The following is a 20,693-nucleotide window of genomic DNA, read 5'->3' as shown; positions in this document are numbered from 1 at the left end:
ACCTGGGACAGATAGCTAAAGAAATAGGAGACAGATCCTATTTGAGAGCTGTGAAAGGAGTCATCTAGAGCCACAACTTATGGATTCTACCAAATTTCCATATACACCAGTGGACTGCTGTAAATCTAATGCTTCTGGGCGTCCATGTGCTTCATTTTTGTATCTTAATAGCTTGATGTGGTTTTATGTTGGGTTAGCGCTATTTTACGGTTTTATAAATAAATACATGTCTTTATATAAATAAAATAGCAAGTGTGTAGCATGAGTGTACACCACAGGGTATATATACACTGAGTAGCACTAATTGCAAGAAGGCTCTATTTTATGTTTAAAAATAATCCTACCGGATTCTGTTTCCTTTGTAATTGTAGCTATTGATCTTAGGGAAGTAGAACACTTACTCTAGTATGGCTGTAACTGGCTATTCAAAGGTGATTAAGAAAAAGTGCGTTTACCAAGGTTTTTAATAAAACTTGTTTTACCTAGGGAAGAACAAAATGAAATCCAATAATTCATAAGGGTTTTAGATGATTAAAACGCCTTTTCTAAAGGTTTCTTCCTGTCTTACATTATTAGAAAAATACTTCTTAATGAATCTCAGCACATTCTGCAAATTGTGATATCAAAATAGTATTAGGATTTTAAACGTGTGGGTTGCTACATCCATTTTCCCTTTTATCTTAAAATAAAACAAACTCCCGTTGAATCTTGGGAGAAAGTTTTATCGTGTTCAAGTAATACTTCTAGAAGATTGAGTGCTTTGTTGGGCAAGGAGATGGAAGGACTCGAATTCCATGAAAACTGTGTGTTTGGGAGGTGGTGTGGAGCTGTGAGTGTTTGAGAGATGTGAAGTCACACTCATTTTTCAGGTGACTCCTGTTTGGTTTTACTCTCATCTCTCACATCCCTTCGTGCATCAAATGTAGCCTGTCCAATACGAGCACAAGTGTACCTTCTCTGGTCCAGTACTCGAACAGCAAGCTCGTACACAGATTGGGATCAAGGATTTAACGAGGATCTTAGGTCCCGACCGTGTAGCATGTCCTGTGCTCCTCTCGAGGAGGATTGAGAGAGGTACAGTTACCCAGCTGTGAAAACGATATGCTCTGCCTGGCTGAACTGGCAGAGCTGGAGCTCGCGCACTAGTTGCTGAACAGACCTCGTTAAAACGGCCTGCTAGCCAACAGGCTTTATTAAAAAGGAAAATAGAAAAAAATGTGCATTTAAATATAACGCAGTGCAACTTCTGGCATTGAGTAGCCCTCATCTAGGATCAAGATAAGTTTTAGCTACTGTGTTTCTGGATACTGGGGACAGCATGATTTTAATCTTTTTCTCCCTAATTAAGCATAATTAATTGGTATGTCTTTGGGGGCTTCATGTTAACTGTTTACATTTTCTGTCACTATTCCTTTGAGATATACAGGTATATATAAAAAAATAAAAACCACAATAATTCTTTTCAATTGATCACTGCTGGTTATAAACTACTGGGAATTACTTTCTAGTCAAGCTATATTTTCTTTCTAAAGGTTCCAGTTAAGGTTTTTCATCCTCTGACCTGTTGAAGTCAAAGAAACAAGATTTGTTCATTTCAGTCCTCTGGTTTGGAAATGGAATCAATAATTAGTAAAGCTTCTGTGCTGTAAGCATTGCTGAAGATAAATGACTAAATTCCTTTATTACCAAAAGTGTCATAAGCATATGACAAATTATTAGCAGTATAAGAACGGATGTATAATGTATTTAGTATTACCAGATATGGAAACGGTTATCTTTATACGCTCATTACTGATCAAGTTAATTGTTTAAAAATTAAGTTACTTTAGGGTTTCTCAGGACTGCAGAACTGCTTTTTCTGTATTGTTGATTTAGCAAAGCATATTGAGTTTTAGAAATCAAAATACTTACTATTTTTACATAGAACTTGTATTTATTTACAAGCATTTGAACTGCTTATGATTCCAGTTCTTCCATTTAAGGTGATACGTATTTAAACTTGAAAGTCTACCTTTAGCATTTTATGTAAAGGATGGAAGAATTAGGAATTTGTGAACGTTCTGTTGTTCAAGAAATTGGATTGGCATTTAGATTTATAGCTCTCAGTGTACTCCCACCTACTCAAACACAAAATTAAATATCATGGTCCTGATTAAAAGCAGTAGCTCAGCATTCATGATATAAAGGGCAATATCATTTGTCTATATTTAGGATTTTTTTTAGTCACTAGGTAGTTTTGTTTGTTTGTTTTTAAATACATGACTAAATAAATTCCCCCCAAACCATAGGAATTAGATTTACAAAAGTTCAGGTGGGGATCATAGCCTGTAAGTTCAGAACTGTTTCCTGTTACCAGAAATGTGTGCAGCATTTTGTGTGCTAAAAGGACAGTGCTGATTTTTTATATTAACCCTTAAATTGCATAATAATGAATCCAGCAAGTCCTACACAATCCTGTTAACTACCAAAATGAGTAAATGTTGTTATTGTCTTGAAATGGGTCTCAGATGTCCTTTTTACAGTACAGAGCCTTCTTAGGACCCAAGACCCTGGTAGAAAAACCTTTAAATTATCACTTGTTGATATGGTACTGCCAAGGTGGTTTGAATCCTTTCTAAACTCAGCAGCAGGAGACATGGGGATGGAAAAAAAAAAAAAAAAAAAAAGGGAAATGATTCACCTATTAGCTGATCCTGCATCATTTAAGGTTAAATGCAAGAACTTGAAGTGAATTTCCTAGAAGTAGACGTTGTCAATTGTCTTGTGTGTTTTATATAAGTCAGGAAATGCTGGCTCTATGATCTATGCTCAAGTAGAGGAGATGTCACTGAATGTCTTTGTTCCATCAGATCATAACCTTCTTTTTTCATGACTAGAAATCACACGCATTTCAGATTTGATCATCTTCCTGGGATGTGTTTGCATTGAGCCATGACTCATTGGCATAGTTTTCTCTGCTCCCAAACTCTAGTTTTGATGCACCAGTTGGGTTTAAGTAACAGAAACTGAAGTCTGCTAACCTACTACAAAGTATTTGACTGCCAAACAATACGGTCTTATTAACAACAACAACAACAAAAAAGCTTGTTTTTTCTCTTGCATTATTATTCCAGTTCTGTCTGAGCTTGAAATGGCTGCCTGTTCCAAGTAAGACTAGAGGAGCGTTTTAAAAATCTGTCTCCAATTCAGAAGTTACTAATATTTGGAGAAGGAGACAGTGGATAATATTAGGGTGTTGGTATTACTTACTAAACATGCTAAAAGGATGAGAGCAACTGTTTTCATACCATCAATATACCTCTCATTTTAAGAGGACACGCTCACTATCTTGTCAAGGAAATATCTGCTTTCTATTTTGCTAATAAATAGGATTTTCAGCTACGTTTTTGGTGATAAACACTAATGATGTAGATAACCAGCATTTTATTACTCATGAGTTAATAAAGTGCTTTGACTACAAATGAAGTGTTTGGGAGGTGGCTGTTCGGATACTAATGATTAGTTATTCAGGGTTTCTTGGTTTTGAGAAAACAGAACTGAAATGCTACTTTCCAAGTCAGCAATATCTTTGTTTCATACACCTCTAATACTAATTTGCTGCTTTCCTTTTTTTTCTCTTTGATACTTGCTCACGTTCAGTATTTTTAAGGCTTTGAAAATTGGTCTCATAATTGTAAAGCTGTTAAAAGTGCTGACAACTCTTCCATCACATTCTCCTGCTATTAAACAGGAGGAATAGACCAGATTCTAACTGGTTGTTAATTTGTAGGAAAGTAGTTACACTGTACAGGGATTTGTTCCTCAAATAGTGGTTCCTGGTGATCTTGCTGGTGGTTTAATTTAGTTTAGAGACCTAAGTCACTTTAGGAGTTATGCACTAAGGGTCAAGAGTAATACTGGCTCCTCAGATGGCTTCTTTCTAATCTCTTCCATTTGTATACATCTCACCACTTTTGGTTTACTTTGAAGATAGAGAAAAAAAAACATGTTGAAGCAAACTACAGTGTTTCTAGATGTTATGTAATAAGATTTTAAGTTCAAGAAGGCAAAAAAAATGAAATTGGAATGGAGTCGAGTGGCATTATTTTTTTCTGTGTCTACAGTGTGCTGCTTCCTTTTCATAGAAACAGCTTAGATAGTTTCTGTTCAGAACAGTTTGTTTCAGCGTGGAAAAACGGATTTTAGCCAAGGATCTTTATGCTTTCCTGCAGAAATCTATAAACTGTCAAGGCAACTTGCTCTGTCAATGAAAAAATTTCACAGAATTGATCCAGTTTACAAGCTTCTGAAAATCATTGTTTTCACATAGCAGATTTTTTTAGAAGTTTTTGGCCAAAATACGAGCAGATTGCATTTTTACTAAGAGAAATGCATAACTTCAGCACCATACTGTCATACAGCAACGTCTGATATCAAAGTGCATGGTAGTTCTGGGCACTGGATCAGAAGGAAGTGAAACTGCATTATTCCTCATTGGCATCGTATCCACGTGGAGGATGAAACGTTCTGATCAGTAATGTGTAAAGAAGGTGTTAAGAAAATTTCAGGGAGATGCACGTGAAGAAAAGTACCAGTGGTAGGGAATACAAGATTAAGTTAGGACAACAACTGATGGACAAATGGAGTATTTATAAGACTGCAGGGACAGATCAAGAGATGAGCACACAGGGAGACCAAAACTACAGAGAAGGAAGGGAAAAATGTGCAGGAAAAGATGTAGAGAAGAAGTCTGTAATCCCAAAACAAGCCCATGTTCTAAAGCTGAAGATCTGCTATTCCGTGGATAGCTCTACAAGCTGTAGGAAAATGCTCATGGCCTTCCATCACACTGTGCTGCTTGAACCCAAGAGGAACCTGAGCCTAGAATATTAGGCAGTAGGGTATGAAATGAGGATAAACCTGGTTGCACGGCTACAGATGTTTAACGTTGCAATAAGCATTTATGAAATATTTTAACGCACTGTTATGTAGAAAGAGTCCAGATTTGGATTAGGTTGGCCAGGGAGGTATCAGCTGTGGAGATGAGCGGTGCTTGGCAGAGCAAGGCCCTGTGCCGCTGGCTTTGAGCAGGAATTGGGCCAAATGTCCCCCAAGATCCTGTCCAGCTTCACTCGTATTCAGCACTTAGTTAATGAAAGAATATTTATTGGAGAAAAATAATAATCTACAAATTAGGAGTTCAATAGTCTGAATACATTCTATGTCCAGTATTTCAGTGAAAAGATCAGCAGGGGACAGCTAGAGATCAGCCCAGCGTGTTCCACCTACTGATAACATAAGGGCAAAGCTTAGGATAGTGCCTGACCAGGTCTGCCCGGAGTTTCATCTAGCCTAGTATTCTGTCTCCAGCCATGATCAGAAGCAGATGCGACAGGCAGAATTTAAGAGCAGGAGAAGCATTCCTGATGCTTCTTCGTGTTTTCCCAAACTCTAAATGTGCAGCTCTAGAACTTGCTGGGATAGGGATGGTTTTGTCAATTTGCTGGTCTGCCAACAAATTCTGTCCCACTGGTTTGTCACATTTCACTTTAAATCAGTGTTAAAATTGTAGTATCTGCAACTCAGTATAACTAGGTTCAGAAAGTTAATCAGAGTGCCTTGCCTATACTAATTTCAAAAATATTAGCTAATTGGGCACATTAGCTGATAAGTGCTGATGTAACACCTTTAAATTCTATGGAAGAAAATGAGATTAAAAAGGAAGAAAGTGGTTAATCCAAGCCTATCTCCAGAAAGAAGCATATTTAACAAATATCTGAGCATCCAACAGTATTAACACATAAACAAACTCCTAATTAGAGATGGAAAAGCAAGGGAAAAATCAAAGAGTCTGTTCTCACATACAGTGGGAAAACCATTGTATTCATTGTTGAAATTATTTCCAGCAATTATGATAAGTGTTTTCTAAATAACAAGCTGAGGATGCCTAATGAAAAGCAAGGACTTGAAGACCAGGATTTCCCTCTGAGCAGGCAGCCCTGTGAACAAGCAGCTCTGCGATCAAGCTTATTGCAATGTAATTTCATCGTGCATTTTCCAGCACTGTTCAGTTCATAATGAAACAAAAAAATGGGAGTGGAAAATATTATCTTTATTTTGTTTTGACCTTTCCACACTTAGCGGCTAAATACTGAAAATGTGGAAATGTTCAGTGTTTTTAAAAATGTCTGTAATCTTTTGGCAGCCATGTTGTTTAATCCTACCCTTAATATTTTGGTAGCTTAAGATTTTCATTTTCCTTCTGGAGTGCTGATTTGGTTGTAGTAAATATGTGATAGTTCTTTTCTTTGGACACTTCCAAAAAACAAACAAACGAATAAAAAACAACAACAAAAAACACAAGTGTTTCAACCGCCACCGCATTCTCATCAGGGTTTTTTCAGGTGGCCAATATAATGTATGCTACTTAGGCATAAAATAATCGAATTGTCCATCTAAAAGCTATTGTCAGCCACTTAATTTGTGCCGCAAATAGCGGAGACGTGTGTGCTGGAACAGTTGTCTCTTTCTCTGTTATGCAGAGCTGGTGAGCAGATACTATGTGAAATATGTGTTTTAGGACAGATTTTTATGTCTGTGTTTTTGGGTAGTTTGTAATCATTCTGTGATTATTCCACTGAAAACATATTTGAAGAGTAGTGTTTGGCACATTGCGAATATGAAAAAAGAAATATTTTGACACCTTTTAGATACAAACAAATTAGATGACATTGGTACCATAATTTATAATATAACCTTTAAAGCTCAACTGAGAAATAATTGGTGGTTTTTCATAAGAATTTAGCCAATTTCTTCAGCACAGTGTTGGCTCTAAGAGTATACTAAGAGTTCTTAGAGATAAAAGTACTGGGCTTTGAATACAGCTTCTTTCTAATTTTCTTAAAGGCAGAAAGGATTCATGTAATTCTCTCACTTTTGCCATTAAATGACTGGATTAAGCGTACAAGCTTTGCATGTCAGACAGCTTTGAGTTGTTTTAGACTGTTGTTGCTAGCTCATCTTTTAAATATTAATAAGAGAAGTTACGTTTTACAATGAGAAGTTATTTGCAGCAAGTTATTTACTGTCATCACCTGCAGATGATAGGTATGCCAATTTTTGTCTAGATAATTTACCGTTGTCAGTTAGTTTAAATGTGAGATTTTACATTTCAGTTATTAATTTATAGATACAAAATATTTGATAGAGGAGTGTAAGGTAGTTGGATAGCTGCTTACTTGTAAAAAACAAACAAACAACAACAACAAAAAAACAGGCACGAGTAAAAAAGACCTAGTGTTACGTTGTAGCTTTTTGTTTTGAGAAGTATTTTTCCTTTTTAAGGGCGTGATGCTTCCTGATTTTTATAGTAACAAGGGTAAAGGAATTGCTAGTCTATGTGGCATTATTTTTAATCTTGAAGCTAAGTAAACTTAGCATATAGCATTCACTTAGAACCGTTTTTTTTTTTTTTTTTTCCTAACAGGAAGCTAATCATCACGCTGGGTAAGAAGCAGAAAAGAAAAAATGAATCCTCAGATGAATTGTCTGATGCTAAGCAGACTCCGCAGCGGCCACTGAAAGATGAAGATTCACAGGTAAGCAGTCAGAGTTTTTCTCTTAACTTTGTATGTGCTCTTATGTCGATAGGCTTTCTTTTTCCTGTCTCTCCACAGAATGGTATTTCAGTTGATAGAGTTACTGTCTCTCTCTCTCTCTCAGTAATACGTGTCTCTCATAGATACAATCCTCACATTATCAGCTACTTTTCCCTTTTTGAAATAAGAGAATCCTGTAGGTTAGAGGCCCTCTGTAGTAATGGGACATCAATGTCCTGCTTGCATCTGCTGCGTACAGAAGTCTGTAGATTTGAGACTGTAAGTACTCATCTATTGAATTGGCAGTTGGACCTGATGCTTACTGTGGGTGACGTTGTAATAAGAAGGGGAGAATGTGGTAATTGCCCAATAGAGGGGGCATTTATCAGTGATACCAGCTCTTGGAGAACATTTAAAAGGTCTGTGGCAAACTTCGCTCTGCTTCTGTGGAAACTAAAGAATTACTTTTTACGGTGTTGGATCTGAAGGAGCTATGCTCAGTATGCTGATAGGCACTAGTTGCTTCTGAAATGCACTTGAAGGAAGTGCAGGATTGAGAACTGAAGGGGTGGGGTCATTCTCTCCTGTCATCTCTCCCTTGTAACTTTCTTCATTTTTTTAATAGATTGCCCTGGTATAGTCATATAATCATTTACCACCTTTATGCACAAAGAAATATGAACTGTGTAAGAGAGAGTACCCTATTTATATGCGGTTTAGTAACAGAATTGCAGCTTTGTTCCTTTGGGTGGACAGCATTAAAACCTAAGATTCCTTTCTGAAAATGCACAGGTTTTTATTCTGTAGCAATTTCATTGAAGGGGATGTAATCAATATTCAAAATAAGTTGCTGAGTAAAAATTCATTGCGTGATCTGATGACAATGTCAGAAAATAATCATGAATTGCAGAGCTGACCTTTAGTATTTTGCAGATGATAATGCTGGGGAGAAGAGGATCCAAAGCCATTTCCAAGAATGGCTTTTTATTAATTTAAATGATGAAGTGCCTTAGGTAAAGGTTACCTGGAAGAGACTGTGGAATGATTTATTCCTCAGGGTATTTGTCTTGGTGTGGAAGGCCCATTTAGCAGACTTGAGAGGAGGTGGAAGGTTTCATGGTTCTGAAGTACTGTAACTTACCAATAGAGTTCTATAAACACATGAATATAATCCTTTGGGTCAACAACTTTCATACAAAAGACTGAAGTTCATGCCTTTTTGGTTATTGTTTTGGAAGGGTTTTTAACTATTTGATTTTTAGTATTAAATGATCCTTGTATAAAGGGAACAGAGAGTGGAGATACTGATGGGTGGAATTGGGACAGCAAAAAATCATGCTGCACAATGTCACGTAACACTGCTCTGCCTACCTACAAGAGTTAGGGAGAAACATAACAGGAAAGACATCCGTTGCTTTACTTCAGTCTCTGCTTTAATTCATTCTTTGTTTGATATTTGAACGTGATTTCTTTTCCTATTGCAAGTAGCCTTCTATTTTAACCCCAGTGGGGAAGGTTAGTGTATTTTTAGGTAATTTTCCCTAATCCATTTGGTATGTTTATTTTCTCAGTAAGTGTATTCCTTTACTGTGTTATTTGTTGGAAAAATGTGCAGTACTACTTTATTTTGTTCCTTGTATCATTTTTATGACCATACTTCTCAGCTCAGGGAAGTATACAGTGTCTTTCAAACAAAAGAGGTTATATAAATACTTCAGAGAATATAGGTTTGTTGATGTTCTCTTAATCATTTCATAAATTAAGAAAAGACATACTGAAAAGGATTTAAAAACGCATTTTAATGACTCAGTAGGTTACATAAAATATCAACAACTATTTAATGAGTTAAACTTGAACCTAGTTCTTAACCCTTCTGTTCTTAATTCGTGCATCATTTTGCATTGCTTCTATTAACTAGGAGTTTGTATAAAAACTGGCCTACTTTCTTCAAAGTATTGTTGATTTAAACTGTAATGTCACATTCTTAGAGTCTGTTTAAATCTGAAGTTTATTTTTGCCTTAAACTACCCCCTATGCACACTTACTGTCGATGAATAGCTAGTCTGGTTGTGTTTTTTTTTTTTTTTTTTTTTTTTTTTTTGTGGGAAGTTGACTGTTTTATGCACATTTGGCTTCTATAGAAGAATGGTCTGATGCTCATTCTTCAATGTTTACTGTCTTGTATGTATTTTACGACTTCTCTACCTTACTAAAATACTTCTCAAATAGTTGTTTAAAATATTGGAATGTCTTTTACCAGAGACCAGCCAGACCAAGGCTTGAATTTAACAGTCAGGAAGAAAGTTCCTGTGCTGCAATCATACTGTTACTTCATTTCTGCTCTGCAGAAGCCAGTATGACCACAGGATGTTGGGGTTTGGTCTATGCACAACTTTTTCTTTTCCAGCTGGTTACTGCAGTATACTGCAACCAGCAGTGGCTTTTCCTAAACAAAAATATGCTTTCTGTGTAGCTCAGTATAATAAATTTTATTAATGTAAGCTGTTCTACTTGGATTTTATTTCTGTGATGATCAGTTCTTCAAAGCGGATTGCAATGTTTTCAGATGTTAGTGGCTGTATGTTAACCGACTGTTGGGATCCTGCTATCACTATTTATGCAGTAGGTTTACAAGTCAATCCTGTGTTTAAACATGCAGTGTCCTATAAATTTGTACCGTGGGAAGGAAAGGATACCTGAAGGTAATCTAAGTTTTTGAAGCTTAAACAGAGAGATAAGAAATTACTGTCCCAGACAGTATTTCTCTAATACAATATAACACTATTTCTCCAGCTGGAGCTTGTTGCCCTCAGATACTTGCACAAACAAGAGTGGAAGATACAGAAAAAGCTGAGTAGGCAAAATGCTGTGATAAATAAGCTTCATCAAGGTGGAGGAGAAAACAGAAAAACATGAATAAAGAAACAAGCTATTAACAATCAAATCAGAGTTGATCAACAATTTGACCAACAAGATCTAATAATCTTTCCTCTTACTGTTTTTGAATATCTTCTTAATTTTCACATTACGGTTGTTTAATAGAGTTAGCATATTTTGCATCTTTCACTGACATTCTTGGACAAGAACATACAGCTGTTCTACTGTTTGCTGTTTCAACTGCTGTTGAAATACTGATGCCTTCTTAAGGGAGATCTGTTATGTGGCAGTTTAGTTCACTCACCCTCAAATTACTGATCTGTGTTTGCTTCTGAATGCTAAAAATAAAAGCATCAAATGTTCCCATGAAAAGCATTAGGGGAAAAAAAAAGTCTAATTGGTTCAAAATAGGATTTGGCTACTTCTTTACCCTGTGGTTCACATGGTTGATGTATTCTATCAGATGTTGGCCATTGATTTTTAGAGAGAGCTGAAGTATTGCTTAAAGAACCCCAAAACTTGCAGTTTGTGTTGAAGGAAGTTTTTGGTAAAGCCTTAGTTTTATTCTACTCCACGCAGAAGAGAAGATCAAATCGTCAAGTTAAACGGAAAAAGTATGCTGAAGAAGGAGAAGGAAAGCAATCAGAAGAAGAAGCGAAAGTTTCTGTGAAAATCAAAAAGAATTCAGCTCCTTTACCTGCTGAACAACCTTTACAATTATTTGTGGTAAGTAAAATCTACCTTAGTCCGTAGTAGGAACTACCCAGTTGTCTCCTGGAGTTCAGTGAATAAAGCTCAGAATTATTATTACTAATCTCTAGTTTATTCGATGTGACATCTTGCCAAGGTCTTAAGAATTGAAATAAATGACTTAGAAACATTTTCTGTTAAAAGCATTTACTGACTTAACTGAAGTTAGGGATAAGTATAAAGGTAAGACAAAGGATAGGTATGGCTGGAGTAATGTGTTATGCTTTGTTGGTGCAAGATAAAACTGCAGTACTGTTACCATGACTTCCCAAAATATAAAATGAATTGAGCCTACGGAGACCTCCGCTTAGCAAGATTTTAAGAAAGGTGTTCCTTTCCTTCCTCATTCTCCCCTCAGGTTCACACTTCACTGTTTAACTTGTGCCAATTCTGGTACTTGAACTTGGTGTTGAACAATTCCAGGTAAATAAAGTAGCAGGAAATAAATTTAATAAAAGTCTTCTTGAGACAATTGAAGGGAGATCTATGGTTGGGAACCAAGTAAGGGAGGTTGGGAACCTGTAAGGGAGATGCTATGGTTGGGAACAAGTTGGACAGGAGGGAGGTTGACCTTATTGGAAGCAACCTTTAAACATGGGCTCACTGTCTCCTGTCTCTGGAACTGCAGCTTGAGTGTTGGCAGAGCTAAATAATCCACTGTCGTTCTCACACCTAAGCCCTGCTGGAATTCACAAGCATGACCTTGTCTGTCTGATTCCACAGCATAGTTCTGTTATCTGTGTTCAGAGTAAATTTATGCTTGACATATTATGCTACAAGGTTTTCATTTTACTAATTCTTAACCTGTCTGCTAGAGTTCTTGCTTCTCCATATCTGTGTAACGAAGCTCAGGGTATGTTCACTGTATCAGATGAATTTAACAGGGCATACACAGCGAGTCTGTTTCTGGAAAGCATCAGAATCACTTTTGCTTGCACAATAAGTGTGTATGGCAGGTGAGCATTGAGTCGTCTGGTCTTCAGAAGATGAACTGAACTTTTACTTATATTTCTCTCTGGATAGATATTGACTTTCCTTTTAAGATAAGCATCTGGATGTTAACCTCCTGCATCCGAAGAAAAATATTTTGGTTTAGTATGGGAACATATTTTCTTGGTCTAAATATTAGTAATCAAATATTAATCTAAGATAAAGACAATCATTTTCATCTGCTTTTGCCTTTCCATTAAACAGATGTCTATGTTGGAGTAATATTCATTGAACTTTAAATTTCTCTACCAGTATGGTAGAGACTGCTTCTGATAAAGCTCCTATTTACCTTCGTTGTTGATCTTTTAACAAGCCACTGGTGCTGATGAAGCCTTTAAGCCTGATCAATTTGAAGAGAGAGGATTTACTGCTATTTATAATGATGTCATGGGTTTTCTACATTTGTAGGAGAATCCAAGTGAAGAGGATGCAGCAATTGTAGACAAAATCTTATCCTCTAGGATAATAAAGAAAGAAGTAAGTGATTGTCATTGGATGAAATTGCTTATTTGAAAATGGGTTTTTGCTTCAGCAATTTACAATTCCCTGAAATTTCCGTTCTAGATATCTGCTGGGATGACTGTAGAAACAGAAGAGTTTTTTGTAAAATACAAGAACTAGTAAGTATTAGAGTTGTTTCACTGAAGCTGTTGACTAAAGTAAGGACCCTATTCATGTATTAAAAAAAAAAAATGTGTTATTTGAAGATTACTTGTGATCAGTTTTTGTCTTTCTCACATTTTTCTTTGTAAACTTAAAAATTTAAGATTTTTTTTTTTATTTTACCTACATGAATAACTTTATTAGATTCTTGCTAACAAATGTATCTTTTGCATTTCTGGATTCACATATTTTTGGAGTGTCAGGTACTCTAAGAGGCCTTTATTTAACTTTATTTAAGTTCATATTAAATGTGCATGCTTTTCTTCTCAGATCACTTGAAAGAGAGTTAGGAATCCATAGAGTTCTTTGGATCTTAGAACAAAAATATGCCACCTTAACTAGATGCTGTAATATGAATATTTGGAAGAATAAATCTTTAATCTTCACAGTGAATTCTGTCTTAAATGATAAAATAGTTTCTTATTTGAGTGAATTTCTGGTTTATGAACTATATTATTTGAACTGTGTGTTAAAAATAGATAGTAAGCTTTGGCTTACACTAATATATTAACGCTAATCTGTGTAATTTTAGCTCTTATCTCCACTGTGAGTGGGCCACAGAACAGCAGCTTTTAAAGGATAAGAGAATCCAGCAGAAAATAAAACGGTTCAAACTAAGGCAAGCACAAAGAGCTCACTTTTTTGCAGATGTGAGTATGAAATATGCAATTAAAATAAGCTGCTTTTTTCCTTGTCAAAATTGTGATTAATATTATTTTTTAAAATACAAGAGCTGAATGCTGAAAAGTGAAGTTTAGCCATCAGGACTGGGTGTTGGGTTGCAGCAGGAGGTGGCTTGTTTAACATAATTCTAAGAGCAACTCTTCTCGAGTCACTGAGCTAACCTGACTTGCATGTTTTCAACAGAGGATTATTTGGGTAACTACTTAAGTGATAAGGAGGGAAAGGATATTTTAGTATGGCGAGGTTCACTGCTTCCAAGAGAGCACTTCATGCCTAACTGAATTTGCATAATGTCAGATCCTTCTTCAGGGCCACTTGTCTCTTGAAAAGGGTGACTGCGGGGGGGGGGGCCGGGGGGTTGCAAAAGCCCCAGTAGTCCATAACTATCGAATTCATACATACCCGATCAGATTTCGTGTATGATGAGAGCAAGTCTCAGCACATGCCAGCGTTTTTTGGCCTCTCTACTAATTTTATTAATCTTGCATTGCAGATGGAAGAAGAACCTTTTAATCCTGACTATGTTGAAGTAGACCGGGTATTAGAAGTCTCTCTTTGTGAAGATAAAGATACTGGTGAGGTAAATATATCCTAAAGTAAATCTAGAAGATGCACCTCTGGTAATTGTATTTCTAGCAGGTTTCGGAGTAGCATTTTCATGATTTTAAGCTTTGAAGATATATTTAATGAGCCATGTCAATCTTGTCATTTCCTATGCTAGTCATGTTTTTGCAACAGGAATCACAAAGTGCAATGGCTTCTCTTTTTATTAGTATTCATATATAACAGTAAACAAAGCTTAGGTGGTTATAGATATAAATGCAAGCTTTGGTAAGAACCATGTGAGTTCAGACAAAATCCTGATCCCATTTACGGTTCGTGTTGAGGGATCACTGTGGAAAAAAAGCACAAGAAGGCAGGCCATAAATACGTCCAGTGATACCACCTTCTTCTCTAACTCCATCCCTAGCTTTTTGACAATCAGTGATTTAGAGGTTTTTTGATAGTCTCCAGTGTGGCTATCAGTGAACCTTACTGAAACTTACTTGTGGGAAAGTGGAATTGAAGAGTACTCTGGGGGTCTACACCAAGTAGAAGAGCGTGAGAAGCCAAGTATAAGTAGGTAGTTCAAAAGAGCCTAAACAAATCACCATAAAAAGTATCAGAAATGTATTTTTGTTTCTGGGTCTTACACCTAAGTTAGGTCTTCAAATAATAAGGTATATTAACTAAGGTATATTAGTATGTATACTAAACTAAAAGCAGATAACATTCAGAATTTTCTTCTGCAGCCTGTTATTTACTATTTAGTAAAATGGTGTTCATTGCCATATGAAGACAGTACGTGGGAGCTGAAAGAAGATGTAGATCAAGCAAAAATAGAAGAATTTGAACAATTGCAAGCTTCTAGGCCTGACTCAAGGAGATTGGTAAAATTATACCTAATTTACTTGTCTGTCTTGGCAAATTGGATTTGATTTTCCTGACTGTAAACTTCTGTGTTTAAAATGTAAGGCTTATTGACAAGCTGTGTAAAGGATCTGTGTGCCCTGTTAGCTAGGAGTAAAAATGTTTTCAGGTAGGCATAGATAAATATCTAAACTGTTACTCGGTTTAAAAAAAAAAGTTTTTTGTTTAGGAGAAAATACAAATTGTTAGAACTTGCTGAGCTTTTAAATGAGTGATGAACACCACATTGAATCTGGCTATTACAGAATCTAAACACCACTAAGACAAGGAGAGAACAGAATAAAATGAAAACATCCTCTTGCGGAGAACGGTTAAGTCTTGTGCTTCAACACTGAAGGAAATTGGCAAACAGGCCTGTCAAACAGATTCCATAATTGCTTCCTGCTTTTATTTTTCCTCTTTTAATCGAGGGCTAGCTGAAAGGAAGAAAAATACTTCTAATGAGGAAATTCGTGTTGTCTTTAAATTATCAATCTTATGTCTCAGAGGAGGGGGGGAAAAATACTTGTTCTATTTAAAGTCCTGTGTGTTATTGGTCATAGCTTACTTGTATTTAAGGCATATCCAGCGTGTTGTAGTACGCTTGTTCTAATTTATTTTACGCATCTGAATATGCACAGTATTTTCTTTTATAGGCTTAGGATTTTATTTTTATCTTTTATGTTCATATAATGACAGAGGTCATGGTTAGCCTCTTCAGATTACATTTCATTTTTCTAACATCTATTTAAAATCCTGCCATTCTGGAGTGTGGGAAGGAGGGCTTTATACAACTGTTACCGTATTTGGCTTGGGGAGAAAAAAGATGATTAAAGAGCAACCGTCCAGCTGATAGGCATCTCAGCATCAGCAGCAAGCGTTTTGTGTCCCAGGCTCCAGCACGTACAAGGAAGTATGTGCTGACTGCAGCCCTGCGAGCGGCAGCGCAGCCGCTCCTGGGGCTGGGCAGCAGCCAGATGGCTGCTCGTGCGCGAGGGGAGGAAGCCGCAGCTGCTGGGGAAGGACAGCCGCTGCCGCGCGGGGACGTGGGGGAACATGCTGCTGATGCTGGCAACAGGCGCACAAATTGCACGTCTGCAGTTCAGATTCGTCAGATAAGGCCACATCAGCGTAGAGTAACAGCAAGCTTTTAGAAATCCTGAGCAATGTCAAAAGCACAGCTGATCAGAGAAGCTCTTAGGAGGAGTATTTTGCTTGAATTTGAGAGTTTATTCACGCTGAAACTTAGAATCTACCTGAAGAGAGTCTTCTGCTGCAATCCCACCTAGCAGCAGTTTGTCTTTCCTCAGTTGCCTGCTGTGAGCTAGTTGCCACCCTGTTGAGCGTCCAAGCTTGGAGCTAGTCTGTGTAGCCTCTCAGCTGTCTTCTAGTTTGCTAGGGAGATGAAGATAATGCACCTTGATACAGTTACAGGTCTGTTGTGTCATGTCCACAGTATCATGATCTGCCTATGCTGATGCTGTCTTTCACCTGATCTTGTGGTGAAACTGATTAAGGGAACTAAACCTCCCTGTATTTAAATAACCTTGTTGTATTCCTGGCATTGGCTTTCTGAACCTACTGACACTGTGATCAAGTGGTTATGGATGACTGCGACAAGTTCTGAAAGGACAGGGCAAGATCATAGTTAACTCTGGACTGCCCAAGCTATTTCAGAAGGACAGCTTCAGAATCCAAAGTTATCTTGAAAAATATCACTTAAATATTCAGGTGCCTGTAGCTGTGGGACAGCTCTTCTTAGAGCTTACCAAGTCAAACTTCAAAGATTCTTACAAGGTTCTCTGAAGGCTCATATGAATGAATTAGTGTTTCAAATTAGCAGGGCCAAGCTATTTGTATGTTTAATTTCAGAAATCAATTGCTTGATATTATAATCTCAATTTAAAAAGTATTAATTTAAATAAATAAAATATGAATTTCATGTTTCAGCAAATTACTTATTAGCCAGTAATGTCAACAGTGACACCTTCCCAATTTTAAGATTGAATAATTACATCCTAAATCTCAGCTGTTAGACTCAAGAGGTAGTGGGTATAAATGTTTTGGGGAAGAAAAAAAAAATGTGCCAATTCGCATGTGTGTTTTTTCCCTTGAAGGACCGACCGCCTCCAAACTCCTGGAAGAAGATAGAACACTCCAGGGAATATAAAAATGGCAATCAGCTCAGGGAATATCAACTGGAAGGACTTAACTGGCTCCTATTCAACTGGTACAACAGGTATATTCATACATCTTTTTTAATGCAAATTTTAAATATGGGGTGAATAAGTGTTACAGGGTTGAATGCTGTTTTGACTAAACATATCTTAGCTTCTTTGCTTACAGCTAAAAAGGTGTAACTGGAAAAAATGAGAAATTTTCTTCCTTTGAAACTGGGTATACAGCTATGTTTTTATTAATAATGGCAACAACAAATTGTAAAAGAGTAAAACTAACCTATCTGAAAATAAATTTTTAATAGCTGTGAGGAATTATTTTTAAAAAACCCCTTCCACCAAAGTACAAACTGAGAATTTTTGGAACTGGAATATAATTTTGTGTGTTACTCTCTATCAAAATACCTTAAGATTTAAAAGATATATCGTCTCACTGCTGCACTTTCATCTTGCAAAATATTTTCTAGAATTAGTATATGTTTCAAATATAGTTACCTCTTTTCAAACATAAGACTAGTAAATTATTATTTCCTTATATTAGAAGCTAAAATTTAACTTCTGTTCATAAGTACAGTACTGTATTAACTGGAGTATAAGTGCTTTCAAGACTTTTTCCAGAAGCATGTGTCTGTACCCAATTCAGATATCTATTCATGCGTTGTCCTGCTTGCTTTCTTTTCAAAGCATCTGTTGCTTGTCCTTTAGAGGCAATGTCAGCGATCATAAGATGTTACCACTTAAGTTCCATGATCTGCAAAAAAAAAAAATAAAAATGCCTTAAGCTCTGCGTAAGGCACTTCATAGCAGTGTGAGCACCTATGCAAACAGTGAAGGGCTGGAATACGTGGCTGGGGGTGAGCAGCTAGCGGTACTTCGCATAGGAATTTGGTTATATGCATCTGTCTCAGTTTGGGAAACGTGGGGGAAGTTTGGCTGTGATGTTTGGATATCCTCTGCTAACGTAGCTGGGATACTTGGCATCTGTGTCTATTATGGAATCTTCATTGTTTTTTTAGCAGACTTGTCAAGGTGAACATACATATAGGAAATCCAATTAATTTAAATTCCTTTAATTGGGACAGATACAGTCCCAGAAGAATATTTGGAATAATTTTCTAGGAGAATGTCACAGAACATTCCATTCCTAAGGTTTTGCCAGTGCTAAACAGAACTGAAAGCTAGTGGTTTTGTGCACCAAATTGATTATTTGGCCTTAAACAGGGAACATTTAGGAGCATCTTTTGCAGTACCTTGATTTTGAGTAGTGTTTTAAACCGGTATAGTTGAGCTTTGCTTTTATATTTTTATCCATTTGAGTAACAGCTTGAATACTGTACTTTCTTTGACCTTAATAACAAAAAAAATATATTTTACTTTCAGGCGGAATTGCATTTTAGCGGATGAAATGGGTCTTGGCAAAACCATTCAGTCAATTACATTCCTCTATGAAATCCTCCTGTCTGGTATAAGAGGGCCTTTTCTGATCATAGCTCCGCTTTCCACTATAACAAATTGGGAAAGAGAATTTCGCACATGGACTGACCTCAATGTTGTAGTGTATCATGGAAGTATGATCAGCAGGCAGATGATTCAGCAGTATGAAATGTACTTCAGGGACTCCCAGGTATTGTAACGTTGCTTGCATTAACTATATTACCCAAAGACTGCCTCAGGTAGTAGGAATGAAAAGTACATTTTATGTTACCTGTACATAGACTTAGAAAAGTCAATGTACATCCCATGATGCATTTTAAAGCTTTTTGCTTGCCTAAATCTTTAAAATATGCTTACTGAGTAAGTTTTGTGAAAGTGGTTGCAGCAAGATATACGTTGTTTCAGTATGCTGAGGGATCTTGCAATTGAATAACAGCGATGCTGATACACGTGTGGAGATTAAAGAACATGCAGATGGTTGCAGTTGGGCCCTGAATGTGAAGAGCAGTATGAACAAAAATACAGCCGATTAAGCTCTGTTGCCTTTATCTAGCTGTTAATTTCCTTTCCCTACTATAAACTAGCCTTGCCCATGTACAGTTTGTTTTTGTCTTAATAACTTTACATTAACTGATATGAGAAAATACTTCAAATCTGACTTTCTAACAGTTTTTTTCCTTGTCTATGTATTCTGCACAGACAAACGTTTTATTTTTTTAAAAAGGCATTCCTATAAGATTGATAAGGCTGGAAACCTTTTTTTAAAGCAGTCCTAGATATTAGATATTAAAACTAAGCCTTGTTTCTCTAGGGAGTTACTTTATACTGTCTTATTGAAGGCCTTCCATATTCTTTATCAGACCAGTGGAGTAAAGCAAACTAGATAAAAGGTGTTTGTTTAATTGTCAGCTGATATTTTTATTATGTAACTGAGTGACGGTTAAATGTATTACTGCCATATTTTTACTGACTATTTTTTGTTCTGCTAGAGAGTCCTTCAGATTTTCACAGATTTAGAAATGTAGTGTTGTCAACAAACACCTTCAAAGACATTTTTATTATATGGGCTATATCAGTCATTTTGAAGTGGTCAGAACGTGAATGTTGGTTAGACAATGTTGAATTCCAGGTGGTGGATAATTGTTAGTATTAATTGCAGTGTTAGATAAATGTGTATGGGATGACAAAATGTTCTATAATGTAAGAACTAATGTCTGGCTTTGGACAAAATTTCAGCGGCAAAATCTTTTGAAATGAGTAGATTCAAGATAATATAACAAGTTTTGTGTTGATGAATCTCTATAGGGACGTATTGTTCGAGGTACCTACCGATTCCAAGCCATTATCACAACCTTCGAAATGATTCTTGGTGGCTGTCCAGAGCTAAATGCAATTGAATGGCGATGTGTTATAATTGATGAAGCACACAGGCTGAAGAATAAAAATTGCAAACTCTTGGAAGGACTAAAATTAATGAACCTTGTGAGTAACTTTATTTTACTTTTGTTGTTTGATTCTCTTTGTTTCCTGTACAAATAGTTATGTACGATATGATGATAAATCACAAGCTTGTTTATCTGTCAAAAAGAGATCTTAAGCAGTTTTTCTATGGAAATACCTGTTCCTGATGCTCTCTTCAAATGTCTGTATTTTTGAGACCTGATACTGGTATGTTTCTGATGGAAAATAAAGCGTGAAAAGCTCTAGCTGTAAGCAGAGTCTATTCCTGGTGATACTATTCCATTCCCTGTTTTGATTACAACGCTGACTTCATTTAATATGGTCTTTGTAATACTAAAATGTTTTTAATGCAAATATTTGTACATTAATTAATGTTTAAACTATCTTACAGCTTTTTAAAAAACAAGCTAGTTAACAATAAAAGCAAACTATTTATTAAGGTAGAGTCATTTTCTAATACTGTAGTTAGATTTTGCTTGATACAGTGGAAGATTTTAAAAACACTACCATGAATCTTAAGTGTATATTTTCTGTAGTATGGAGAGAGGGTGAATAGTACAGGGAAAAGTTGAAGTATTCAGTCATTTATTACACATGAAGGAAGACAGAATTTAAAGAAAAGCTATTTGAA

General features: G+C 36.3%; 1 protein-coding gene across 10 annotated transcripts in view; it reads left to right on the top strand.

Moving 5' to 3' along the window:
- CHD9 (chromodomain helicase DNA binding protein 9) overlaps positions 1-20,693 on the top strand; it is a 91,969-nt gene that overhangs the window by 40,643 nt on the left and 30,633 nt on the right. For all 10 annotated transcript variants that reach the window (XR_004753864.1, XM_035336948.1, XM_035336945.1 and 7 more), the window contains 10 exons: positions 7,466-7,577; positions 11,034-11,180; positions 12,603-12,671; positions 12,759-12,814; positions 13,390-13,507; positions 14,035-14,121; positions 14,834-14,971; positions 17,108-17,229; positions 18,548-18,791; positions 19,907-20,083. Coding sequence is in view for 9 of the 10 variants with exons in the window: in XM_035336948.1 (XP_035192839.1) it covers positions 7,466-7,577; positions 11,034-11,180; positions 12,603-12,671; positions 12,759-12,814; positions 13,390-13,507; positions 14,035-14,121; positions 14,834-14,971; positions 17,108-17,229; positions 18,548-18,791; positions 19,907-20,083 (1,270 nt within the window). In the remaining variant the exon portion in view is untranslated. The remainder of the gene's footprint in view (positions 1-7,465; positions 7,578-11,033; positions 11,181-12,602; positions 12,672-12,758; positions 12,815-13,389; positions 13,508-14,034; positions 14,122-14,833; positions 14,972-17,107; positions 17,230-18,547; positions 18,792-19,906; positions 20,084-20,693) is intronic.

The sequence above is a fragment of the Oxyura jamaicensis genome, chromosome 11 (genome assembly GCF_011077185.1).
Source record: "Oxyura jamaicensis isolate SHBP4307 breed ruddy duck chromosome 11, BPBGC_Ojam_1.0, whole genome shotgun sequence".
NCBI lineage: Eukaryota > Metazoa > Chordata > Aves > Anseriformes > Anatidae > Oxyura > Oxyura jamaicensis.
Note: the sequence above shows the minus strand (reverse complement) of the source record. Positions and strands in the feature narration are given on the sequence as shown.